The sequence below is a fragment of the Hyaena hyaena genome, unplaced genomic scaffold, assembly GCF_003009895.1.
Source record: "Hyaena hyaena isolate Hyena2069 unplaced genomic scaffold, ASM300989v1 scaffold_55, whole genome shotgun sequence".
In the NCBI taxonomy this organism is placed as follows: Eukaryota; Metazoa; Chordata; class Mammalia; order Carnivora; family Hyaenidae; genus Hyaena; species Hyaena hyaena.
Window position 1 is genome coordinate 4,400,962 of NW_024080687.1, and position 27,650 is coordinate 4,428,611.

The 27,650-nt window shown below is 49.2% G+C and overlaps 1 protein-coding gene across 1 annotated transcript in view; it reads right to left on the bottom strand.

Moving 5' to 3' along the window:
• Positions 1 to 27,650, bottom strand: part of PTK7 (protein tyrosine kinase 7 (inactive)) — a 65,825-nt gene that overhangs the window by 26,442 nt on the left and 11,733 nt on the right. The window contains exon 2 of the mRNA XM_039231104.1: positions 277 to 564. Coding sequence (XP_039087035.1) covers positions 277 to 564 — 288 coding nt within the window. The remainder of the gene's footprint in view (positions 1 to 276; positions 565 to 27,650) is intronic.

Sequence of the window (27,650 nt, forward strand, 5' to 3'; positions counted from 1 at the left end):
AGTCTGACAGAACCACGCTGACGCCTGGCCATGCTGCCCCTCACTGCCCTTGCCATTTGCAAAAGCATCCAACACATATAAGGTCCTAGACTTGAAGGGGGAAAAAATCTTCTGGAAAAAATAAAACTTTTCTTATCCACACAAAGAACTGATCACAACTGCTCTCTGCCTGCCCCACTCAACTGGAAATGGGAGAAGCTGAGGGAAAGGAGGGGTCCCACAGGGCTCAGTAGCTGAAGGTCTACAGGGAGTGAGCACAGCCCCCTGGGCTCTCACATTTGATGTTGAAGGAGGCGTTGACACTGCGGGCCTCCTCTCCAGTGGCGTTATCCCGTGCCACACACTGGAAGGCTCCAGAGTCCTGCAGCCGGTCCACAGCTGCGAAGCTCAAGCTGCTGCCCTGGGCGAAACGCCTCTCAGTGTCCTGGACAGGGGCCCCATCCAGCAGCCAGTACACGTGTACTGGGCCTGGGGCCTCGACCTCACAGCGGAGCAGCGCCCGACGCCCCTGCAGTGCATCCTGGGAGGATGGTTCCTTGATGAAGACGATGGCTGCCTGGGCACCTGCAGATGGGGACACAAGAGAGGTACAGTCAGGAGGAGCTCCAGTCACTGTCCTGACACAGAGCACCCATTGCGCTGTGCACAGGAGGAAAGGGGCTATGCACACAGGAGGTGTCCAGTCAGTGCAGGAGAGAAGGATCGTGAGACCAGAAGTGCCAAGTGTCCATTGAAAAACTCCTGAACTATGCTGTGTGCTCTGCAGGGTTCAAAGACACGACACACCCGTCAGTAGGGGACACCGGGCAATCATACAGAACAAGGCAAGGCTTGTGTCCAATGAATAGTGTTGGTAGTCAGTGCCTCTAGAGCACAGAAAAGAGAGGGAGTTCCAAGGGCTGGGGTAGGGGATGGTGACACCGGGCAGGCACCCTAAAGTAAGGTTCAGACCTGCGGGTCCTGATGTTGGGCTGAGGAGCCAGGAACGTTAGCAGGCAGCCTCCCCCCCCCCCCCCCCCCCATTAATCTTCAGAATCTAGGATGTTGAGCAGAGTTAAGTCATTACCCAAAGAGCATCTTGGAAAGATTACTGACACTCACAGTCCCACCGAGGGTCCCGCATCAGAAGTGGTTCTGAATCGCACCCACAAGTGCTCTGCAGACCAGCGGTCCCCAGGGATTTCTTCGGATTTTATTATATATATATATATATATATATATATATACATACACACATATATACATATTTTAAGCTTATTTATTTTGAGAGTGTGAGTGCATATGTGAGTGCGGGAGGGACAAAGAGAGAGGGTGAGAGAGAGAATCTCAAGCAGTCTCTGAGCCGTCCGTGCTGAGCCTGACTTGAGGCTCGAACCTACGAACCGTGAGATACTGACCGGAGTCGAAATCAAGAGTTGGCCACTTAACCAATGAAGCCACCCAGGCGTCCCCGCACCCCCACCAGGAACTTCTTTCGGAAAACACACCCCATCACAGGAGAAGCCTATCTTCCCTAGATCTGGAGCTATTGCCAAAGGCATGCCAGGGTCACCCTCACGTCGTAGCCTCTATCCCTGAGAATCTATGTGGCCAGGGCTGGCTCTTCTGTGCTAAGTTGAGAGGTAAACCAAGTGGTTCCAGGTTTTCACCTGAGCCCCCCTCCTGCACAACAGTTCAGCTCTGGCTGGGGTCGAAGGGGCACCCACAGGGAAGGGGGGCCCCTGCAACCCAAAGCAGAGCCACAGCCAGTGGGAACAAAGGGAAAGTGAGAAACCTGGGTTGAGCAGCAGATGGGTTGAGGAGGCGGAGGGCAGGGCTGGGCAGGTGGCCGGGCTACAGCAGGAGTAACACACCGGGCTTTGTTCCTGGCCCACGTGGGCGCCCCGCAGAGGCCCTGAGCTGCTGGGCCTGGAACACCAGCCCGCCTGCCAGGGGTGGGTGATGACATGGAAGAGGAAGCACAGCCCCTCCAGGAAGAAGAAATAGGCCACCTGGGGTGGCTACATGAAGAAGCAGGCTCTGGCTCTGATCAAACCGGGCCCAGTAAGGGCAGGAAGAGGCTGAGGGGCTCCTGCCATTCCCTCCCAAACTGATGGAGACTAATCGTGGCCCAAAGGGTGCTATTCCAAGTCCTGAAAGTGGAGTTTGGCTCTTTAGGGCATGAGAACCAGTGTCCTCCTAAGCATTAAGACAAGTCCAGGGTCTCTCAGAGTGAGGTCCAGATGAGGGGCTGCCCCTGGTGCTGGTCAACCTCCCAATGTTCCCAGAGGTGCCAGCCCACAGGTCAGTCAGGGAGCTGGAAGGTGCTCAGAGCACCCCATTACTGCTCAGTGGGGCACTGCTGGCTTTCTAGGTGTGATAACTGCCCTCAATGCTGGGCTGTCCCGCTTACTGTGCAAGTGAACCAATCTGCCCCCTGGGCACTGCAAAGCACCCTCGGTCACCCTGACATCCCAAACACCCCACTCACTTCTAATCACCACAGAGGAATGTGATCTGCCCCCCCCCCCCCACCGCCGCCCCGGGCAACTTGGTACAACCTCTTTGTAGCAAAGATAGGTAAACTGAGGTCCAGAGAAATTAAGGGGTTTGCTCAAAATCCAACTGCTAATTCGACCATGACCCATGGAAGCCAGCTCCTAGCCCCACATTCTTCCCAGCCCCGCCCACGAACTCAAAACCAACCCTGGAAATAGCTGATCCCATAATGAGTCTCAGTCCCCGAGGCCAGGCCAGGTGCAGAGGTAGATACCCCTCTTGCAGATCATGCCAGACACACAAAGGCACTCAGCTAACTGGCCGACTGAGGTCACCGTAAAGGGAAGTGTGGGGCAAGAGCCCGTGCAAATGCGACTCCCCAAATTCCTGGGACTCTCGGCCCAGAACTCCAGGATGCTTGTTAAAGGCCAAAGAAAGATCACCTGCCATCCAAGTGTAGGTGAATCCTCAGCTTCTCCAGACTCGGGGAGCCAGGAGCCTCACCCATGCAGAGGAGTATTAGTTAAGGGTCAGACAGGTCCAGCTCAACTCCTGCCCTTTATGCTTACTGTTTGACCTTGGGCAAGGAACGCAGATGGTCTATGCCTCAGCTCCTGCGGCCTTTCTCATGAGGCTGTCATGAGTCACAAATGAAGGAGTTCGTGTGAAAAGCCTCAGACAGAGCTGCTCCCGTGAATGGTAGCTACTGTTACTATTTCCATTATCACCCTTCCTGCCCAAGGACTCCCAACTTAAGAACATTAGAAAGCTCCCCCTCAAGAGGCCCAGGACCACTTCCAGCCCCTAGATGAGGAGGTGCCTCCACAACAGATAAGTCTGAGGGGACTAATCAGGTGGGGGTGGATGGACGGAAAGGGGCCACAGGCTTGCAGGAACCACAGACCACTGGCCACAGAAACCTGAGCTGGAAGAAGAGATGGCGTGACTCAGAGGGACCCCAGCTCAGCCTGCGGCACCCCTCCCGGGGCTAGGGCTGCTCTGTAGCTGTGGTGAGAGGTGCCGCATTCCCAGACTGCCACTCAGAGCCTCCTGCGCCCCCACGACAGGGCCTGGGAAACATCAAAGCTGGCCCCTCGGGGCCCTGTGTCCTGACGTCAGCTCACAGCAGGTCCTGGTTAGTGCTTGGCTGGGGCGGACTTTAGATGTTATAAAAGGCAGGGAGAACAGCCACCAGGCCTGCTCCAAGCCCCCAGCCCCTGCTCTGAGCCGCCATCGGGAGGCTGGCCCAGCACCACAGCACCCACATTTGCTGAGAAGACGGTCAGAGGTGTGCCCAGTCTGCAGGAGAGCTTGGTGTGTTGTGTTGCCAGGGGTGGGGGTGGGGGCTGTTGGGCAACGGGCAGGAGACCCCGGGGCAGACTGAAGCGTCCCCGGCAGAAATGTCAGACTCCAGAAGCTTCGGCTGGCACCAACACCATGAAATGGAGGACAGCAGTGACAGAGAAGCGGAAGGCTTCTGGGGACTGGGGTGGTAGCCGCCCCCAAGGCGGCACAGTCACCAGCACATTCCTGTCCCTGTACCACCTCTGACTTGAGGACGCCCCCAGGGCTGTGGTCCAAGGAAGGCCTTCTCACACCGGCCTTGGGCTTCCCGAAGCAGCCTCCTCATTCACCCACCGCCCAGCCACACCGCGCCTCACGCCTCCTATACACAGGCCCTCACACGACACATGGCCAGCGTAGTCCCTGAGGCTGGCGGCTCCAGCGCTGCCCAACAGCCCGGGCCCTGCCCTCCCACATGCCACCTCAGCCTGGCCTCTCCATACCTCCCGCTTCCCTGAGCTGTGAAATGGGGACCCCGCCTCTACCACTCAGGCTGCGTGAGGCTAAGTGGGTTCACATTATACAAAGCCCGTAAGCAGCACGCACCCCAGGAAGGGCATGAGGCTGCCCCGCTGGGCACAGAGGGCTCAAAGGGCCCCCTCCACCACAACAAGTGGGCACAACCATCTGCCCCACACCAGGTGCCAACCCCAACAAAGCTGGAGCTGCAAATACCCAATAAGGACATTTTCCAAGCCATTTCCTTGGCTCCCCAACAGCCATCTCTATGCAGACACTCGCACTGCCTGCGCCTTGGCCTTAGCCCCCAGAGAAAGGCTGTGTGGGCAGCGGACCAACTCCACTCCCCACCCCCAGCAAGCGTCTGGTTTGCTGCCTGCCCCCCTTGCTGCTCTCTGGGCTCCAGGCCCAGTAAACCCATGTGTGTCTACGTGTGCATGTGTGCACACACATATGTGTAAACGTGATTTTCTGGAGAGCAGAGAGCAGCAGGAAGTTCTTCTGCTCTGAAGTAATCTCAGCTACTTTTTGGTCTAAGCATCCATCTGGGCCACTCAACTCTCTGCCTCATAGGGGCCGGTCCTCCCGACCTGGGAAATACAGCCTGGGACCCATACAGGCCTTGGAACCTGCCAAACCTGACTGGCTGATTCTATCACTGTCCTCTCTAACTAAAGAAAATTCTGTCTTTCAGACAGATGCCTCAGAACCAGGCTATGATACCATGACCCTGGTTGGCCCCTGGGCACGGGCACACACAGCAGTGTGTGACCAGGTAAGTGATCACCCCCAAATCCAACCAGCCACACTGAAGTGGCCCACTCCTCCACACCTAAGACCCAGTCCCAGGGCGCCTGGGTGGCTCAGTCGGTTAAGCATCCAACTTCGGCTCAGGTCATGATCTCACCGCTCGTGGGTTCGAGCCCCGCGTTGGGCTCTGTGCTGACAGCTCAGAGCCTGGAGCCTGTTTCAGATTCTGTGTGTGCGTCTCTTTCTCTGCTCCTCCCTCACTCGCAGTCTTTCTCTCTCTAAAAAATGAATGTTAAAAAATATATAAAAAAGAAAAAAAGACCCAGTCAACGGCTTTAGAGCCTGGGTCCCTGCTGGGGGACATCCTGACTCCCAGGTCCTCAGCTCCCAGCGTCCAGGCTGAGGTGGCTCCTATTAGGGCACACAAGCCCCCGAGGCAGAGGTTGCCAATACTCTGTGCCCTGTCTGGGCAACAGCATCAGGAGAGGAAACCCTCAACCCAAGAGCCACAAACGCTCCAGCAACCAGACCAGCTCCAGACCACTCACCCACGAGGACAGCCCTCCTCACAAGTCCCTTCCATCCAGAAACTCTAAGGGCACCAAGCGAGAGGCCCCAGGGATTCCAGGGTCCCTGCACCACACCTCTTCCCCAAGGGGTCAATGCACGGTACCGCAGACCCTTGACCTTCCGGGATTTAACTGGCATACTCGCCCCTGCTCTTGAACCACTCCAGAGGTCCACGGCTCATACACATCTGTAATTTCTTTTTTGAAGAACAAATGTCAACTGCTACAGGAGTAAGTCACTTGGATGAACTGCGAGCTCAGTTACCCCACCCCCTACCCCATTCACCCAGGTTGGCAGAAACATAAATGCTACAACGGCATTTGTGAACCTGGGGTTCTGGAATGTCCTTCTCTACCACCAGCATACAACCAAGATACTGTATGTGGCTGGAGCACCAGCAACCCAGACTCTCTGATGGTAAGCCTGGAAAGTAAGGATTCAGAGGGTCGCTGAAAATCGAGCATAGTGAATTCTGAGACCCAGAAGCAGAGCACAAAGTTTCTACCCACTTCTGTCTTTCCAGGGTCTACAAAAGACCCCAGGTTCACGGACAGGAGCCTTGCAGCCCTCTGCAAGCCATCACAGTCCTCGTCCTGAGCAGTGCAGGAGGGAGCAGAGCCGGGGACCCAGCTGAGTTCTCCTGTCATGGGATTTAACTGTAAATGTCTGGAGAGGCTCCCGCATCCGGATTAGAGGAACCAAACAAAATCACCAAGATTAGGGCAGAAACAGCCTAGCAGGCCAACGTGCCTACCGTCGATGAAAACCACAACTCAGACCTGTCCTGACAGCTCCCGGGAGGCCCTGGAGGGGGAAGATCAACCTCTGATAGTAGAAGCAGGTCCCTGTGTCCAGCATTATGTGACATCTATGCCAGAGGAACAAATACACCAGCGAATGAGGCTTAAAATGGTCCCCACCAGCGGCCACACCTTTGGGTCCCAGGAACCAGCCTGTTCTCTGCTGGGGCTGAGAGGGCCATACCTGGGACACATCTCTCACCCTGCATAACCCTTACATAGCTGTGATGTCTTCAAGGAAGCAGCAACAAAGTAAACACCCAGCCACACGAGGCGGTGTGCTCAGGCTGAAGGAACGTTAGGTAAGGAGACCTGGGTTCTGGTCTCCACACAACCACTAACAAGCAGAGTGACCGGAGCCAAGCACTACTCCCTCCCAGGCAGATTTATTATCTGTAAAGTTAAAAATACGAGAGGACGCGTGGGACAGCCCCTAACACCTCACACTGGATTCGCTGCAGAGAGCCTCAAAGGCAGCTACAGAAGCAAAGGGCTCACTCCTCAGAGTCCCCTCCCCCCCAAGTGCCAAGCCCCAGAGCCCAGAGAGGTTAAGGGCAGGGCAGGGCCCAGGAGGATTACGAGAGATGCTGCTGTTAATGGCAGGTGTGCAGGTGGGAGGCAGCTGGGGCTTGAGGACAGGGGCCCAGCACCACTTCTGACAAGCAGCTCCCATTCCTAAGGCTCAACGTCCTGCCTCCCCGGGAGATGCCGCCTCTGCCTTGGCCACACGCTCGCACTTATCGCTCACTGCCTGTGACACCCCTGGCATTCCCATCTGTGCTGTGACTAAGAGCTGTACCCCTGAGCTAGACTGTATGCTTGAGGAGAAGGCAGGCATTCGTGCCCAACAGGATCCGGCTGTGCCCCCTCAGAGTGCCTGGGCACCGCAAACACCCCACAAGCATGTAGGGAGGGAATGAAGTCACTGAAGAGTCTCTCTGACCTGAAATCTTGTCCTACATCTACCTTCCTCCAACCGTGGCCAACTTAATTTTTTTCTTCTCCAAGTCTCAGTTTCCTCTCCTGGAAAATGGCAGCCTTGAAACCAATTTTAGCGCTTCTTTTTCAGATTCCTAGGAGAGTCTGTGAGATTCAAATGAAACACGTATTAGGTGCAGACACACTAAAGTCTGTGTATGTTTCGGGGAAGTAAAAAACCCAGGAGTTCTAGGGAACCATGGACCCCAGATTAAAGTGTCCTAGAGACAAAGGTGATCCCTGGGGAGTCCAAAGGCCTGGTGAAGGGGGGTCTGGGAGGGAGACCCAGGATGAGAGAGGGAGAGGGAGCACTCCCAGGGCGAACCAGGAGTTCTCTCCACCCCCTGTGCCTGGGGACAGATGCATTCGCAGCCCCAAGGAAAGAGGAATGACAGCAGCCACTGCCTCCTGAAGACACCAGTCAGAGGCCTACGGGAATAATATACGCTGCAGGCAGGGGGACAGAGCTGCTGGACCAGGGCACCAGGAAATGAGCCCGGGCTCGGTCCCAGGAAGACCTCAGGAGTGCTCAGTGCACTCAGGACTTCCGAGGGGACAGAGCACCCAGCCTCTGGCGGCAGGCTCCACAGGTGCGGTGGTGCAGGCTCTGGGGGGACCACAGCAAGAACAGCCCCAGGTGAGCCGGGTGAGCATCCTGTGGAGGGAGGGAGTGAACTGAGTGACAGCCTGGGGACTACAGCCGTGCAACTGGTGAGGTCTCGCCTTAGTTTATTAATTTTCAAAGCAGCCTTAGAAAATTCTGTGAGCCTGTTTTCTGAGCTCTTTTTACCCATCCATCTCTGCCTCATCCCTGGGAGGCTGATGAGGCCGGATGCACAAATCTTAGACCTAATCAGAGTGGCCACAGCAGCTCATCCCCCAGTGCCCTGTGGAAGAGAGGACACGATTCCCTGCCTTTTGGGTGGGAGTGGTCTCAACTCCACTCAATGAAGAAAATCCAACCTCTGAAGAAGTTGAAATAGCCCTTAGACCTGCTCTGTCCAATATGGTAGCCACTGGCCACACGGGGCTATTTAAATGTCACTTAATTAAAATGAAACAAATTGAAAATTAACTTCCTTTGTAGCAACAGCCATATTTCAAGTGCTGAGGCACTGCATGTAGCTAGAGGCTGCTGTACTGATATGATTGATAATGCAGATATAAAACCATTCTGTCCCCACAAAAAGCTCCATTAGACGTCACTGCCTTAGCTCCTGTCTTCTTCTTGCTGGCCCCATGCACAGGCTCACCTCTAATCTAAAGAACCCTTGGGGAAGGGGCCCTGGGTGGCTCAGTTGGTTGTATTCCAACTTTGGCTCAGGTCACAATCTCATGGTCCGTGGGTTTGAGCCCCACGTCGGGCTCTGTGCTGATGGCTCAGAGGCTGGAGCCTGCTACGGATTCTGTGTCTCCCTCTCTCTCTGCCACTCCCCTGCACATTCTATCACTCAAAAATAAATAAACATTAAAAAAAATTAAAAGAAAAAGAACCCATGGGGTGCCTGGGTGGCTCAGTCGGTTAAGCATCTGACTTTGGCTCAGGTCATGATCTCAAGGTTCATGAGTTGGAGACCTGCACTAGGGTCTGCACTGGGATTCTCTCTCCGTCTCTCTCTCTCTCTCTCTGCCCCTTCCCCGCTTGCACACACTCTCTCTCAAAATAAATGAACTTAAAAAAAAATAGGGATCCTTCACACGGGTCAGCCTTGTAGTGAGGAGGAAACTGCAGTCCCACCTATCCCAGTAAATGGCAGGCTCTACAACTACCCCCAGATCTGTCCTGTCCCTACGTCTGTCTGCCTGTGTTTATTTTTTCCACGATGCCACGCTGGCTGCTTCTCTTCTTTCATGTATTCCTTTTGATCCACACCCTCCCCCAACCATTCTATCGTGTTTAACGAAAATCCTTTTCTCTTCATGTGCTCTGGGAAAATGTGATTGCTGTTTCGAAAGTGGGTTTTTTTAACTTACGTAAGTGGTCTTGCATTATCTCTCGCTCTGCTCCTTACTTTTTTTTTTTTCCATTAAGCCCTGTGTTTTGAAGATCCTTCCCTGTGGTCATCTCCTACCTCCTTCCTATTGTTCTAATAGATAAATATACGGTTAGGTCTGGGGAGGGAAGAAGCAAGCGGAAAAAAATTTTTTCTGAATGAGTGGCTGAACGTAGCTGTCCATAGTTTGCAGATCGGTCTTCAGGCCTCTACCCTCCTCCCTGTGTCTACCCTCCAGCACCCTCTACCCTCCAGCACCCTGGTCTCTATCGCTGCGCCAAGTCCCACTGTCTGCTGGGTGTCCTCAGAGCCTGGTGACATGCACACATAACCCTGCCTCTCCTGCTTCCCTTCCTTCTCCCTATAAACCCAAAAAGTCACTAAAGAGGCTGGACTTAGCTGGTTTCAAAGGGATAAGAAAAAGAGTTGGTCTCATACTTTTTATATTTAGAAGCGCTCTGCAAACCACTTCCCGGAGCAGACAAGAGTGGGGAATGTGAGGAAATCGCTCTGCTATGTGTGATGTGGAAAGCACGAGCCACTCAGGGCCTGCAGCAGCGGGCTGCATTTGCCACACACCCGGTGACACGCGGCGATGCCTAACACATGTGCAGGAAACGAACGTGCCCCTGGGCAGCCTGCAGGAGACCCCGTGGGACAACACGCACAGCGGCCTGGCTGTCCCCTCAGGGGCAGGGCACAAGGCAGGGCTCAGGAGTCAGAAGCACACACCACCCTCAAAGCGCCCCTCCCCCAGCCTTCTTCTCTTTTTCCCTTCTCCACCTGTCCGGCAACAGCTGCTTCTGGAAACCCACCCTTCTTTCCGGGGAGGGAAGAGTTCTCCAAAGGGATGCTGCAGGCTTTAGGCTTCAACCTGGGACACCAAGGATCTAGATTGAGGGAGGAGGCTTGGAAGAACCCCTGGCTTGAGGAGGCAAGGGTGCCTTCTTGGAGCCCAGGCTGCTGGGGACAGGTATGGGGGCAGGTCTGTCCACGGTGCCCATTGCCCTCCGTATGAAGACAGATCTATCTACTCCTGCCATCAGAAGCTCCCCTCTCACCTGCCTCTGCTAGCACACATGGCTGGAGAAAACGCTGGCCAGGAAGGCTATCTTGTAGTGGGGACCAAATCCTGCAGCCAGGAACATACTACTCAAATATTACTCAGATGTGACGGGGTCTGGCTTGGTGTCACAAGGTGCAGCAGAGCCGTGGACAGAGAGGGGAAGCGGAAGGCGGGCCAGCTGCTGACTTAGACTCAAACCATAGGATACTTCCTAGACTCCTTATAAACCTCATTTTACTGCTTAAAACAAACTTTCTAACAGGACAATTTTACTCTTTTATTTTTTTAAATGTTTTACTTATTTCTAGGAGAGAGAGAGAGAGACAGCGTGAGCAGGGGAGGGTCAGAGAGAGAGGGAGTCACAGACTGAAACAGGCTCCAGGCTCTGAGCTGGCAGTCAGCACAGAGCCCGATGCGGGGCTCGAACCCACGAACCGCGAGACCATGACCTAAGCGAAAGTCGGACGCTTAACCGACTAAGCCACCCAGGTGCCCCAGGACAATTTTACTCTTTTACTTAATCTCTTAACTGCATATAACTACTAGTGATTTGCTCCCTTATTTGTTAAGGAAAATCACCAAAAAAGAGTCATTAAAAAAAAATCAGCTGTTTAGAGAAGGCAAGATGACTATTTCAATCTCCAAATCAATCACAACAGATGAAAAATACAAACTGATGAATAATAGAAACAATTCCTTGTAAGTTATTTTTAAAAGCAGCAAAAGCCTACAACTCATCACCAGATGCTTAAAGCCTAGGGATAACTGACTTTGGGGAGAAAACATTATAAAACCCAAAGCACACACAAATAGCTGAAGGAAAAAAAAAAACGCACTGAAGAGTGGCTGATGCAATAATTGAATTGAACAGCCAAAAAAAGGACAAAGACTTCTGAAGTTTATTTCATGCCTACTCTGTCAGTCTCTGAGTCAGGGTCTGGAAGGCACCAAGGTCTGGCTTCACTTAAGTCTGGAATTGGCTGTCTCTCCATTCCAGGAGATTCTCACAGACCTCTAAAGTCACAGGGCGAGACAGCGAGACAGAGAGAGACAGCGAGAAAGTGAGCGAGAGGGAGAGAAGAGACAGGGGCAATGGGGGAGGAAAAGAGGAAGAAAGGGGAGGGGGGAAGAGTAGGAGGGAGGGAGGAGGGGAGGCAGGAGAGCAGCAAAGGGGGAGGCAAGTAGACACTGAGGGAGAGAGACAGGGAGATGAGACGAAGGGGACTGGAGGGAGACTGACAGAGAGAGAAAAAGACAGAGAAGGAAAGAGATAGACAAGTGGCCAGATAGAGGGAGACTAGCAACTAACAGAGGTACAGAGGCCGATGGGCAGACTTAGAGAGGAAGAGACAGAGACAGAGAGGAGAGACCCAGGTCCTGAGAGAGGAGAGGAGAGTCAACAGGTAGAGAGACATGGGCACAAACAGAGAGACAGAATCATGGAGATCCAGAGAAAGGGACGAGAAAAACAAAGACACAGCACACGAATGTACCCACATGTCGGCATACATAGGGCTCCTCACTGCTCCTGCTTATAGAGCAGGGCCCAACCCCACATTTACCCCAACTTCCCTTGGCAGTCTGTCTCTATGTCTCTAGTAGGGAGGTCCTCCCCACCCCTCCCAGCAGCCTCAGGGACTCCAAACTCAGACAGTCCCCAGCTCAGGCCACAGGGCTACCCGGTACATCACTAGACGTGAAAGATTACAGCTCTCCTGTACGTGGGAAACCGGGGGGGAGGGGGGGGAGGGGAGGGAGAGTTGTGAGAGGGGCTCTCTATCTCCTAGATTCAGACCATTTATAATAGAGAGCCCTCAAATTAGAGGCTCCTGGTAAATAATTCACCAGGAAAAGTACAGTACCTTCCCAGGGCTCATCCATTATTCACCAGGATAAATGTACCATATTGTTATACTTCCTGACATCTAAAAACGGTCTGAGCCATTAGGCCAGGAGGAAGGAGACAGCGGGGCAATTTCCACCCAACTTTTCCAGGACCCTGACCCAGCAGTCCTGGTGCTTCTGGAACTCTGTCTGCTGTTCCTCACACAAGGGCAAAGCATCTGACTTCCACAAAGGGCCACGCCTGGGTTCGGACCGGGAGACCCCAAGAGCAGGCACCCCCACAGCCCTCAGGGAGCCCACTGCAAGGTGTGAGGTATGCCCAGGAAAGTCCTCAGTAAAATTCCCATGTTCACCAGCCCCCGAAGCTGTTGGTCCCCTTCAAAGGGAAAAGGCAAGCACTCTGCTTGTATCTGTCTAAGGGCCATTCTGTTCAGAGAAGTTTCAGAGAGTTTGACTTTGGTGCCAAATGAGTGTCAGCTACCAAATGCACAAAGTCCTGCATCCTAGACGTGGCTCTGAGCAAGTCACTGTGTTCTTCAGGCCTTCATTTCCCCATAGGCAAAATCAGCTTGGCCGCTCTTTCCAGTGCAAGGCTTTACAAGGCTGCACGGTGCCCTCCAGGACGTTTGAAGAGCTACACAATGTCAAGGCCCTGGCCTACCACGTACAGGCAGGCTGAGGGTGGGGCAAGTTGACAATCCTTTCGGTGCCTCCACTTTTGTGTAAAATGGTGCTAATAGCAGTATCTACCTCACAGGCTTGTGAAAAGTCAAGTAGCATGCTGATAAACGTAGCATGTTTGGAAGAGTGCCTAGCACGTATTAAGGTGAGCAAGCACTACGTTGAGTTTGGGCTCTTAGCAGTCATTTATTGTCATTACTACGTTTGAGCTGTTTTTTTTCTCTTTTAGGAACTACAGGCCATCCCAAACATTTCTCACCTGCTGTAGGGCCTTTGTTGGCATCCCTCTCACGCAGGCCATGAGGAGCTCCAAAGTGCCACTCACCCAATCTCGGCCATCTTGAGTGCAGCGGTTCCCTCTCAACAGACCCTGACATCTGAAACTCTGTCCCACTGCCGCCTGAGAGAGCCCTAGAGCCACCTTGGCACAGGATACAAACATGCGGGGTTCTGCAGTTCAAGGGGTGTTGCCCAGTGTGGGTGAAACCCCAGAAGGTGGCTGCCACTTGCTGGGGGCTTTGCATTCTCTTGCCCACTGGCCTAGGGGCATCCAGGCAGTGCCCAGATAGCAGTGGCTTAGAGTTTCATGGCCTCCCCTCCCAAAGCTGCTGAAATCAGAGGCACCTTCAGTACGAACAAGAATCGGAGCGAGTCTGTCAGGGTGAAAAGCGATCCAGATCATCTAGGAGGAGGTGTCGGGCCTCAAGGAACACAACTGCCATCAGGTGAGGAGGGCAGGGTCAATGTTTATGTGCCAGCTAATGCCCGGCAGTAACTATTAGGCTCCAGCTTTTTGATCCCGTAAGGCCCCAATAAGAGAGGACTGGAAGTCTATGCTTCATAAAGGAAAATACCTGACTACATAAAATAGAAGCTGTAGGGGCGCCTGGGTGGCTCAGTTGGTTAAACATCCGACTTCGGCTCAGGTCATGATCTCATAGTTCATGGGTTCAAGCCCCGTATCAGGCTCTGTGCTGACACCTCGGAGCCTGCAGCCTGTTTTGGATTCTGTGTCTCCCTCTCCCCTGCTACACTCTGTCTGCCTCTGTCTCACTCTCAAAAATAAATAAAGATTAAAAAAAATTTTTTAATAAAATAAAATAGAAGCTGTAAACAACTCTCAAAGGCAAACAACAAATTAGGAAAATTATTTCCAGCAATTGACAGAAGAAGGGCTGCTTTTGAAATACGAGTTACAAATCAGCTATAATAACTACTAAATTTCTGACATGGTCATATCATACAGAGTTCTCAAAGCAAATATTAATATAAGAAAACATTCCAATGCACTAGGAATCTAAGAAATGCAATTAGAACGAGTTATTCTGCCCATCAAACGAACACCAAGATTTTTAAAATAGCACTTAACACTGGTGAGTATACGGAGAAAATGGCTTCATGCTTTGTTGATGGGAGTGTAAATTATAACAATTTCCTTCTGTGAAACTGGACCAATATCTTAAAAAATTCATGCCCTTCCTCTTTGGAGAAGAGCCTGATTTCTGGTCTGGGGCAGGAAATGCACAAGACAAGTCTGGAACATCATCACATAGAAGGGAACAAGCAAAGACTAGTGAGGTCACATCAAAAGGTTCAAGGCCAGCTTCAAGAGGCTCCCACCACCAGCCAAAGATGGGTTTAAACAACCATAAGGGTTAAAAACCACATGGACTTACACACACTGAATAAGTTAAAATCCATGACTTTATAATGATGATTTTAAGAAAGCCCAGGGGCACCTTGGTAGATCAGTAGGTTAAGTGTCCAATTTCAGTTTGGCTCATGATCTCACAGTTTAGGAGTTCGAGCCCTATGTTGGGCTCTGTGCTGACTCAGAGTTTGAAACCTGCTTCAGATTCTGCATCTCCCTCTCTCTCTCTGCCCCTTGCCTGCTAGCACACTGTCTCTCTCTCTCTCAACAATGAATAAATGTTAAAAAAAATTTTTTTTAGGGGTACCTGGATGGCTCAGTCAGTTAAGCATCCAACTTCGGCTCAGGCCATGATCTCATGATACGTGGGTTGGAGCCCTGCATCAGGCTCTGTGCTGACAGCTTGGGGCCTGGAACCTGCTTTGGATTCTGTGTCTCCCTCTCTTTCTCTGTTCTTCCTCTGCTCCCACTCTGTCTCTGTCTCTCTCTCAAAAATAAGTAATTAGAAAAAAAGATTTTTAAAAGCCCAAAATTAGGCACCTGGCTGGCTCAGTTGGTAGAGCATACAACTCTTGATCTCAGGGTTGTAAGTTCAAGTCCCATGTGGGTGTAGAGATTACTTAAAAATAAACTCTTAAAAAAAAAGCCTAAAGTCTTCCCTTGATCACCTCTGAAGGATGCTAGAAAACCAACTCGTTGTCTTATTTTAATTTTTAAATGTTTTATTTATTTCTGAGAGAGAGAGAGAGAGAGAGAGAAACAGCACGAGCAGGGGAGGGTCAGAGAGAGGGAGACACGGAAACCGAAATAGGCTCCAGGCTCTGAGCTGTCAGCACAGAGCCCGATGTGGGGCTCGAACCCACGAACCATGAGATCATGCCCTGAGCTGAAGTTGGACGCTCAACTGACTGAGCCACCCAGGCGCCCCCAACTTGTTATTTTAAAAACTGGTTAAGCATCAAGCTTTATTTTCCCTTCTGAACAGCTATACCTCAGGATAACCAGTCAATGAGGGGAGGTTTGTTTTTATAGGAGTCTCCAGATGATAAATATAATATCACCATTTTACAACCCCTAATGAAATAATGGATCTAGCAATGATTATTGATGGCTGCTAATTCCAGAGAGACAACCAGATGTTATGTGTCTACTGAGAGAAGTACACGTAAAAAAAAAAATCGAATCTGAACCTGATGCAACCTCTAGACCTAACTTTCATTACTAAAACATTTAAGAAACTTTCTAGAATGAACTTGAAAATCAAGGAGGAAGTTATCTAGATAACAATGTGCCACCAAGTGAAATAATAACTGTGAATGTACATCCTGTGTCTTCTATTGCTCTCACAAATGCTTATTACAACCTCGTAGTGTTACTGAATATTTCCTGTGCTTACCACGTGTCTTCCCCGCTAGATCCTAAGCTCCCTGAGCACAGGGCTGGCCTCATGCTCATCCATCTCCTCCACTGCAGGTCTCTACCCCGTTGGAGGTGCTCAGGAAACACCAACTGGTCTGTGCTGGTTTTACTGAGCCATATTTAGCGCCATTATCCCTGCGTGTTGTGGAATAAGCAGAGGGTCAAGGCCCAATATGGGATCCTCGTAGGCAATTATGTTAATTATCATTATTAATTCAACAAACACTTATCAAGAGCCTACCATGTGCCAAGTACTCTGCAAGACACTGGGGATGAGAGAGAAAAATACACAATTACTGCCTTTAAGTATCTCAGTTTGGTGGGGGAGTCAGACAAGTAAACATATAATTACAGTAATAGCTAACACCTACTGACCACTTACTATGTGCGGGGCACTTTAACCGTATCAGCTTGTTAACGCTTACAACCACCCGCTGAAGTAGATACTTTGATCCCCGTTGTACAGACGGGGAAACTGAGGCACAGAGCGGTTAAAAACAACTTGCTCAAGGTCACATAGCAAGGCAAGTGCCAAATGCAGGATTAAATCTCAGGTCATCTGGCTGCAAAGGACAGACACCCTATCATCCGCAAGGCTTTTCCATATAATCACCACAGCAGAGTGGGGTGGACGCACGAGCTTTCTGACTCAAAGTGGGGGGACGGGGGGCAGAGAAGAATCCTGGAAGAAGGCTCATCAAACTTTTAACAAGGAATGGGGCTTGGCAAACAAACAAGACTGAAGCACAAAGACAAAGCTTGGTCAGAGAACTCTGGGTAATTCAGGATGTGGAATTACCAAAGATGAATGAGGGGGAACACGGCAGGAAGCCACTAGACACAAGCGGCCAGAGGAGGCGGCAAAGGAGGCGAGATACAAATGTACCCTGTTCACGCCATCCTGACAAAAATATCACCACGCTAGTGGGTCCCTGCTTCCGAAGAGATGGTTGTTAGTGTACAAGACGGACTGAAGCAACACCTTGTCATGGAAAGGGCAACAGGTGCATCCACAGAAGGCATGACTATGGGATAATGGCCATACCCGACCTGTTCACTTCCTAGGGCTGCTGTGCCAAATTACCACAACTGAGTGGCTTAAAACAGCAGTTTATTCTCTCACAGTTTGGGAGGCCGAGGTGTGAAAACAAGGTGTTGGCAAGATTGGTTCCTTCTGGAAGCTCTGGAGAATCTATTCCATGCCTCTTTCCTACCTTCTGCTGCTGCTGGCAATCCTTGGTGCTCCTCAGTTTGGAGACGGTTCACTCCAATCTCCGCCTCCTTCCTATGGCCACCTTTCCTCTCTGCGTGTTTCTCCATGTCTCATCTCTTCTTATAAGGATATCTCCAGTCATAGTGGATTAAAACTTAATGACTTCATCTTAACTAGATTACATCTGCAAAGTTCCTATTTCCAAATAAGGCCAAATTCACAGATACTGGGGCTTAGAACTTGAACATAACCTTTGGGGGGACAAGATGCAACACCTAACACCTGCTATTCTACAACTTGCTTTCTTTTGCTTTACAGTTAACTACAGATATCTTCCCATGTCTGGTTAAATGGTTCTAGTTCATTCATTTCAACTACCGTGTATTACTTCACTGTGTCAATGAATCATGATCTATTTGTCCCCCATCCTAATCATGAACATTCAGATGACTTAATTTTTCGCCATGACAATGCTCCAACTAAACCTCTCTGTACACACATATATGCACACTGATAATGAGAGTGCTTGTAGGATACTTCCTAGAAATGGACCCCCCCCCCTCCCCCGGACCAAAGAGAATACAATTTCAAGTTTTCTGATAAATGACAAATGACTCTAAAGGTTGTGCCAATTTATGCATCCTTACCACACTGATACTTATTTTTTAATTTTAATGTTTTATTTCTGAGAGAGAGAGAGAGAGAGAGAGAGAGAGAGAGTGTGTGTGTGTGTGTGTGTGTGTGTGAGCAGGGAAGGGTCAGAGAGAGAGGGAGGGAGACACAGAATCTGAAGCAGGCTCCCAGGCTCTGAGCTAGCTGTGCTGACAGCTCTGTGTTGACAGAGCCCGACACAGGGCTCAAACCCACGAACCGTGAGATCATGACCTGAGCCGAAGTCAGACACCCAACTGACTGAGACACCCAGGCACTCCATCCACACTGATACTTATTAATCTTTGTCAATTTGAGAGATGTGAAATAATGCTTTGTTGCAATTTGCAATTCATTGGAGACATTTAGTTCATCCTTAACAAGGTAGGGCAATCTTTCATGTATTTATTGGTTGGCTGAATTTTTGATTGTCCATTTCCTATTCAACTTTGTTGTCTACCTTTTTCCTTAATTACTTATAGTCAATAAGAGCAAGACTATAAGGCCTTTTCTACATTACATGTTATACTTTTCCTTCCTAAGAATGGGCATTAAGTTACTGAACACCTACCATGTGCCAGGCATTATTCTAAGTGCTGGGAATACAGCAGTGAACAAAGCAAATTCCTATTTAGCGTTCACTTAGTGAACAACTAAGTGAAAGTTCCTATTCTCGGGGCACCCGGGTGGCTCAGTAGATAAAGCGTCCAACTTCGGCTCAGGTCATGATCTCTCAGCCTGTGGGTCTGGCCCTGTGTCAGGCTCTATGCTGACAGCTCAGAGCCTTGGAGCCTGCTTCAGATTCTGTGTCTCCCTCTTTCTCAGTCTCTCCCCCGCTCATGCTGTCTCTGTCTCTCAAAAAAAAAAAAAAAAAAAAAGTTCTTGTTCTCAACTTTTAAACTTCTCAGAAGTAAAGGTGTTTGCATATGATTTGGGCTAGGAAATAGACAGGGAAAGAATTTTTACCCCTGGGTACAAAGTTCCTTAGAATTCATTTAAATACTGTCCTGTTTTGATCCATTTGAGAGCCTTCTAGGGAGAAATCTACCCTGCTCTCCAGGTGTCCTAGAAGGATCCACAAAGGAATAGGGTGGTTAGTAAAGTGGAAGCAGGAATTACTGACCTACAGCTCTGCCCATTCCCTGGAGGGAAGAGCCACACTCCCAGGTGCTCACACACCAAGGCATTTAGGGACAGTGCCTTTAGGCTCCAGTGACTTCAGAGAGGAAAGGGAGGAAGACTTAAGAAGGAATAACTCTGGGGCACCTGGGTGGCTCAGTTGGTTAAACGCCAACTTTGACTCAGGTTATGATCTCACGGTTCGTGGGTTTGAGCCCCACGTTGGGCTCTGTGCTGACAGCCAGCTCAGAGCCTGGAGCCTGTTTCCGATTCTGTGTCTCCCTCTCTCTCTGACCCTCCCCTGCTTGCTTTCTCTCTCTCTCTCTCTCTCTCTGAAATAAATAAAACATTAAAAAGAAGAAGAAGAAAGAATAACTCCAGGGCGCCTGGGTGGCTCAGTTGGTTAAGCATCCAACTTCGGCTCAAGTCATGATCTCATGGTTCGTGGGTTCGAGCCCTGTGTTGGGCTCTGTGCTGACAGCTAGCTCAGAGCCTGGAGCCTGCTTCAGATTTTGTGTCTCCCTCTCTCTGACCCTCCACTGCTCACGCTGTCTCTCTCTGACTCTCAGAAATTAAAAAAAAAAAAAAAAACATAAAATTTTTTAAAGGAATAACTCTTCTCTATTGCATTACAGAGGGTGCCAGTGGAACACCACTGGGCATGTTGGTCCCCTCTTCCTCCACTCACTTAGGCTCTGGGCTCTTACCCTTCTGCCCCTACTCACAAAGGAGGTAAACACATTTTGTATAGCTAGCCTACACACACACACACTCAGGGATGAATCAGACAAGCTTATCCTCTCCAGATTTAAACCTTCTTCCTCAACCTAACCTTTATCAATAATAAAGATGACACATTGACTTCCATCTGTCCAATTCCTGTGTCTGTCTTGTCTTCCCCATCCCTGCCTCCACTGCTTCCAAATTCAGAGGGGAGGATGAAATTTACTGACCCCTTCAACATATAGTTTCCATGTACTGTGATTTTTGTGAATGTGATAAGCGTTTTCTTTGTATTTTCTAAAAGGTTACTTGCTGTAAGCAGCAAAACTTCTGGGGCTTGTGGAGTTTTATATTTGACCAAATGAGCCAACTCTCTCATTGATTCTAGTGGTTCTCAGTTGATACTTGACCTTTACATGTAAAAACCCAGGCAGCTGGCTGGCTCAGTTGGTAGAGCAAGTGACTTCTGGTCTTGGGGTCATGAGTTTGAGCCCCATGTTGGATGTGGAGCCTACTTTTAAAAATGATGTCATCTGCAAAAGACATTAACTTTATTTTGACATTCATATTTCTTTTTTTATTTATTTCTGAGAGAGAGAGAGAAAGACAGTGTGAGCAGGGGAGGGTCAGTGAGAGACAGAGACACAGAATCTGAAACAGGCTCCAGGCTCTGAGCTGGCTGTCAGCACAGAGCCCGACGCGGGGCTCAAACCCAAGAACAGCGAGATCATGACCTGAGCCGAAGTCAGATGCTTAACCAACTGAGCCACCCAGGCGCCCCTTGACGTTCATATTTCTTATAGTATTAGTTCAACTAGAATTTCCAGAATAATGTTAAAATCGTGATTTTATTTTTTTAGTGTAATGCCTTTAATTTTTTTAATGTTTTATTTTTGAGAGAGAAGCGAGAGACAGAGCATAAGCAGAAAAAGGGCAGAGAGGGAGACAGAATCCAAAGCAGGCTCAAGGCTCCAAGCTGTCAGCACAGAGCCCTACATGGGGCCCGAACCCCAAACTGCAAGATGATGACCTGAGCTGCAGTTGGACACTTAACTGACTAAGCCACCCAAGTAGCCCTGCCTTCTTTAAATGAGAACAGCATTACAGTTTCATTTTTAAGTGTAATGTTGGCTGTGGTTTGAACTTTTTTATGCCCATTTATTTATTTTGAGAGAACAAGAGAGACAGAAAGCAGGAGAGAGAGAATCCCAAGCCACTTCTGAGCTGTCAGTGCAGAGCGCAATGCAGAGCTCAAACCCGCAAATGATGAGATCATGCCCTACGTGGGGATCTGCACTTTCAGCTTCTCTCTCTCTACCCCTCTCTCTCTGTTCCTCCCCCTGCTTGTTTGCTCAATAAACTTTTAAAATCAAGTAAATTTTTAAAAACTCAAGAATGGATGCTAATTTGTATCTAATGTCACTTTTGAATCTATTGAGACAACTGACTGTGTGACTTATTTTAATGAACTATATTTGATTAAATTGCCCATGGATTTTTGGAATAGATCTGTTACTTGTTTGTAAATATGTTGTCCTTTAACATATTGTTAGTTTCAATTTGACAGTATTTTATATTACTTTTACATCGATATTTCTCTGAGTAGTCTGCTTTTTTGCACTGTCAGTCAACATTTGGAAGCAAGGTTATATCAACGTTGTGACAGGTGGGGGGTGGCCATCCATCTGTTCCTTGGCTGGATGACAATCTTTGCATCACAAGGCTCTATATCCTCAGCATCTTAAAAAAAAAAAAAAAAAAAAAAAAAAAAGATCTTAAAGTAATCGCAACACCCAATGTAGAATTTGAACTCACGATCCCGAAGTCATGTGCCATACCAACTGAACCAGCCAGGTGCCCCGTCCTCAGTAATTTTGAAATTTCCTGTCAGTGTCTCCAGAGCCAACAAGTTTGGGTTTTGTTTCATTGTTTTTACTATCTTTCGATTGTTTTCAATAGATACTGGCCTATTTAGTCATTCTAATGGTTTCTGGATAAACTTTGGTAATTTTTGTTTTGTTTTCCTTGCATAGACTTTTTAGCATGGGATTGAACACGGTAACCCATGATAAATTTTTTTAATCTTTCCATTGCAATGATCACAGGTATAGTTATCGCTATATGTTTCCATACGTCCTCATTAAACAGTGAGATCCAGCTCATTCCCTGCTGCCTGTCCCCAGTGCCTACCAGGTGCCTAGTACGTGCTCAAGAAAATGCTGTAAAGCCAGGAATGAGATTAAAGCCTCTTTTTCCTTTCTTGTTTTACCTACTATTGATCTTTTCTCTTTTTCTAGATTGAACTTGCCAAAGCTTTTTATATTGTTTTCTTTCAGGCAAGGACCTTAACTTACCAATTCTACTACATGTTTTTATTTCAAATTAATTTCAAAGCTGTGTCTGGGAGAAAAGTAATAATCTTAAATCATTTCCTAAATAATGAAATAACTTAGGCTATTTGTCTCAAGGCAGAAAAAGAAGAAGAAAACACACTTTGTCGCTATTTTAGGGCTGTCTCAGGTAAAGAGAACGAAACTTTTTAAAAATGTATTTATTTATTTTGAGAAAGGGGGGAGGGGCAGGGAGAGGGGAAGAGAGTGAATCCCAAGCAGGCTCTGAGCTGTCAGTACAAAGGCTGACTTGGGGCTCGAACCCACAAACTGTAAGATCATGACCTGAGCTGAAGTCAAGAGTCAGACGCTTTATAGACGGAGCCACCCAGGTACCCCTGTTCATTGTTTTTTTAATAATATTGAATCTATTTCTTTAATTATCACATTTTTGTGTCATCATTTTCATCTCACCATACTTCTTCCTCTGGATTCTGAGAGTTACCAACTATGTGGCATTGATTAGGTTAATCATAGTGCCCGTGAGGCCCTTTAAAGATTACACTGGAAACTTAATTCTGTTATTGCATTTTTTTTTTTTTTATCTGCTATTGCATTTTTGTTTCCTTGTGACTTATTCGTTATCTCAGCCAGTCTCCTATTAATTTCCTCACCCTTCTTGGTCGGCTTCCTTTTCATCTTGGTCTGTTGTTTCTCATCTGATTTTTTTTTTAAATCTCAGATTGCATAAGGTATATATCTTCGTGATGTTTTTGAAGGGGGAGGTAGAGGTTGCCTTAAAAAAAATCACTTCTTTTCCAGCAGTATTCCAAGGGAGAAATGACAAGGGCTGAACTAAGCCACAGGCAATGGGACAGAAGGGAAAGGGACAGACAGGACAGCAATTAAGGGGACAGTGACAAAGGGAGAAGCAGGGGGAAAAAAAGTCCCGAGAGCTCGCGGAGCCTAAAGGCTAGCAAGTACAGGGTAATGAGAAATTGTAAGTGTCCCTGAAGCTTCCCCCGCCACAAAGCAATGGCAACAGCACAGCACCCACCCCTCACCCGGCCCCCACACAGACTTGACTGCAAAGACCTATGCTCATAGCCGTACGAGCTGGACATTATCATTTTCATCCTACAGATGAAGAAACGGGAGTCCAGAAAAGTTAAACTGCTTCCAGGACCAGGATTCTGGTCTGCGGAATCCAACTTCTTGAGCATCCATCTGGGACAGGGTCACTGGGCTTTTGGGAAAACAGATGACAGGAACTCAAGCCACCTTCCTAAGCTCATCATCAAGTTGGGGGGCGACAGAACACGTGGGACAGAATGGAAAACAGGGAGGAGCGGGTCACTAGAGGGGCATGGTGTGGAAGAAAGGCCATACGTGGCCTCAGAAACGAGGGACTGGGAAGGTGGGTGGGCACTGGGCTACCACACTCCCAAGTTACCTAGAACAGCCCTGACTCATGCAGCTCTCTTGGCATAACTAGTAATAATGTCCCAGCCGAGCCGGTAAATTCTCCGGGTCCCCCTGGCAATGCTCCACACCTGAGCCATGCTTCCCAGTTGTCACACGTTATCTATCCCGTGTGATTTTCACAGGCCTGCCGTACGGCGGCGATGCAGAAACCAGATGAAAGCTATGAACGCCCTCAGAAAAATGACAGAAGCACGAAATGTTGTACACAACTTTGATATGTTCATATCCCTTGACAGAGCGGCTCCACTTCTGGGAATTCATCCTACAGACACATAAGCACAAGGGCAAAGGCAGGAGCGAGGACATCTGTGACAGCAAATCCTCAGAAACACCCTAAAATCCATCTGTAGGGGATGAGAGAAATAACCTCGGGAGGTGGGGGGAGGGGTTGGGAGCGAGGACAGACAGCACTTGCTTTGGGCCAAGCTTCCCCTTAAAAACAGGTACGAGGTCTTCTTGCACTCCCCGCCCCCCCCCCCCCCCCCCCCCCCCCCCCGTGCCCCCAACTCAGCGAGGTCCCATGGGAGGAAGAGACACGAGCTTGCTCGCAGGAGGAGGCTAAATAATGAATTGTAAGTGTGTGTTTTCTTTGGCCAGGGCAGTCTGGCCCAGCTCTGGGGGCTGCTGGGCAAACATTTTTCATATTTTAGTAGCTGGCCGATGCCCAAAGCAGCCAGAAGTTAAGTAAGCTCTGAATGAGCTGCACCCATCCTCTCCCCCCCCCACCCCCGCCCGCCAAGAATTCTTAATGAGGTTCTAAGGCAGCGGCCTCCAGCAAACCCAACGGTGTTGCCTTAAATATCACTCACCCTTCACTACTTTTAATGAATGCAAATGATTCAGCAACAAAACACTTAGCCTGGAGTGAAATCCGTCTTTGTGTGGCTGGTTTCACCAGCTTACAGCCCGGCTCGGGCAGGGCCCTACCGGGCAGTGGCCCAGCAGAGCCTGAGGTGCCCAGGCTAGCCCAGGCAGACCCCTACACACCCAGGGCAGCGGGAGAGGAGGGCAGGAAGTGCTCAGCACGACGGAAGGCCCTTCCCCTTTGCCCCCCTACTCCACTCGCCACCCCTGCCACCAGATGCAGACCCTCACAACTCCACCTCTTTACAACTCTGGCTCGGGGCAGAGGAAAGTGTGGTGGTTGGGGGGCGGGGGGGGGGGTGAGGGTGGGAAGCAAAAGGTATTTCTTTGATCTAATGAAAGGGGTTGGTCCCAGGCACCTCAAAGGCCTGTCCGGTTACCACACATCCTGCATTCAAGGCCATTACGCCCTGACACGCCCACCCCCACACCTCCTCTTCACCTAATGCTGGGTACCTGCCGAACTGGGCAACCGAGAACCTGAAAAGCTCACTTGGATTTGTGCCCTCCTTCACCAACTTCATGGAAGCAACAAAAACAGAGGCAGTGTAAATAACCCAATTTACACCCTGTTTTCAGAGTTCTCTTTTGGCTGCAAAAACTGAAAGCTATCTGTCAGGAGTCTAAGAGCAACCTTTAACTCATTTACTTCCAACCTAGGGCTCAGGGATTTGCTGCCTGATCAACACCTCTCCCCAGGGCTGAGGCAGCCGCCTAGCCCGGAACAGGCAGCTGTTAATTCAGCTGCCAGGGCCATCACCCCCAAGGCCAGCAGCTGGCAAGAGACCCATGTAGGTCCATCCAAGTCCTCCTAGGCTCTTCTGGTCATGGATGTAAATAAGGAACTGGCAGTGTTAGACCCAAACTGGGTAACTGGCTAAACTTGGGTCAACTGAGGGCCCATAGGTATCTCTCTGGGTGCCTTGGATATAAAAAGGGCTTCAAAGTATTTGTTGACCTGGTTTGAAAAGAACCACTGCCTCTCTCAATCCTCACAGGACAGAGAGTATGGGAAGATTGGCTTCCCCAAAAGAAAATTCACACTGGGTTTTAGAGGGCCTCTCAAGTAAGTTTTTATCATCAAAAACGCCTTTCCGGGCACATCAAAGGCTTTTAGGAAAACAGCACTGGAATTTTAACCTCAACACCATTCCTCCTGATTGTTCAAGACACATCAGCTACAATAACTTATTCTTCTTCAAAACACTCCCAAAGGAAGCCAAAGGAAGAAGAAGAAAAGAAAGAAAGAAAAGAATGGAAAGAAAGAAAGAAAGAAAGAAAGAAAGAAAGAAAGAAAGAAAGAAAGAAAGAAAGAAAGAAAAGAAAGAAAGAAAGAAAAGAAAGAAAGAAAGAAAAAGAAAGAAAGAAAGAAAGAAAGAAAGAAAGAAAGAAAGAAAGAAAGAAAGAAGCACATTCAACTCCATAGAAGGGCTGGGTCTTCTAGACCCTGCAACTTCTGAGTTCTTGCCTTCCAAAAGCGATCTGTTAACCAGCCCCTTCCCTAGCTGGGCACAGCTACCAAGAGTTAAACTTCTAGTAAACAACACAGAAAGAATGCATTCTGAAACCCCTATAAGGGAGAATGGCTAAATCTAGAGAAGTGAACATCTGGAAGGCTTGGAACACACATCTACACGGCAATCTATTAAAAAAGGGGGGGAAAAAGTTTTGCTCTTGACATTCACTAATATGCATAAAAGAGACATAGCTTTCTTTCTCTTTTGGTCTACAACTCCAACCCCACAGCTAATCCATGCTACCATCAAATTAACCAGAACTCAACCAAACAATGAGTTCCGCAGCCTTTGGGCCACTTCTGTCCTGAAGGCGAAAAGGTGCCACCGAGTTAAGTGCTTGGGTGGCACAAAGCAGAACGCACAGCAGCAGTTGTCTCCACAGCTTGGATCAGCCCCACACAACAGTGCGGCCTGGGAAGGGAAGAAAACGCTACCAGCACTGTCTGTCTCCTGCCTGCCCCACTCACGTCTCCATCCTCGGAGTGCCTGCCATTTACTGCGTCGCCCTCTTTGGTGCTTCTCTGAGCCCTTACCTTGTTAATTACTCTCTTCTGGATCGGTCTCGATTTGCCTTCCCTCATTCCTGGAGGGAGTCTCTAGTCCCCCCCAGGAATAGCTCGGCCTTTTTAAACGGAGGCTCTACCATCAGAGCCATATTTTCTTTCCATAATAGACCGTTTGCGCTCCTAGGGACATCCACCTCCTTTTCCAGACATCTCTTGCCTTCTAAGGACTTAAAGTACCCCCCCACATACACACCCTCACACATACAAAACCTAGCATGATGCCCGCCTTAAGCATGTGTTATTTATGTGCCAGACTAAAAGGAAAATAGTTTCTACTGAAAGTTACTGGTGGGTGGCAAACAAAAGCAGGCCTGTAAATAAATCACTGTCATCACGTGATAACTATCTTTTATTGAGCAGTCACTCTCCGACAAACTGAGCCCTTCACATACACTGAATTTCAAAGACGCCACCGATTTTAAGATGCACGTGTTCTCTGTGTTACACGAAAAGGAAATGGTCCCAGTTGAACTAAGACACAATACTACACAATTATGTTACCACCCGGTTTCAAAGACGTGAAACTGAAAAAAGAGAACCTTAGAGTTTTGACGAAAGACAGTACTATGTCACCTAATTTGTACAAGCACCCTAATGGGATTGGAATTATCACCCTCATCCTACAAAAGGGAAAATTGCAGCTCAAAGAGGTGGACTGAACTATCAAGGGTCTCTCAGGAGCAAGTTGTGAAGCCAGAACTCAGTTCTTAAATAATTTCTGAATTTCCCGGGGAGAGGGGGGTGGGCGCCCACCAGGCCTCAGGCAGACCAACCCCAGCTAAGCTGTCCCATCAAAGGCCAAGTAACACTTGCTTGGATGATTGCTAAAATCAGGGTCTTTTTGCAATTGCCCCTTCACAGATCTACTTCCAGAAACAACAACAAAAGGAAAACAGGTTTTCCTAGCTCCTTCCTCACAAAACTGGCTGGAAGTGAGGGGGGACCTCTCAGCCAACTTGTTATATATAAAGCACATTTAATGAGCCTTTCAAGCTGCGGGGGTGGAAGAAGGAAGGGTTCATTGGAAATCTGATCCTTTGGCAGCCAAACTAGAGGGACAAGGCCCTTAGCATCAGCCCCAGGGGAATAAACACCATCCCAACCTCCTTTGTTTGCCAGAAGGAGATACTTCCGGGGGGGGGGGGGG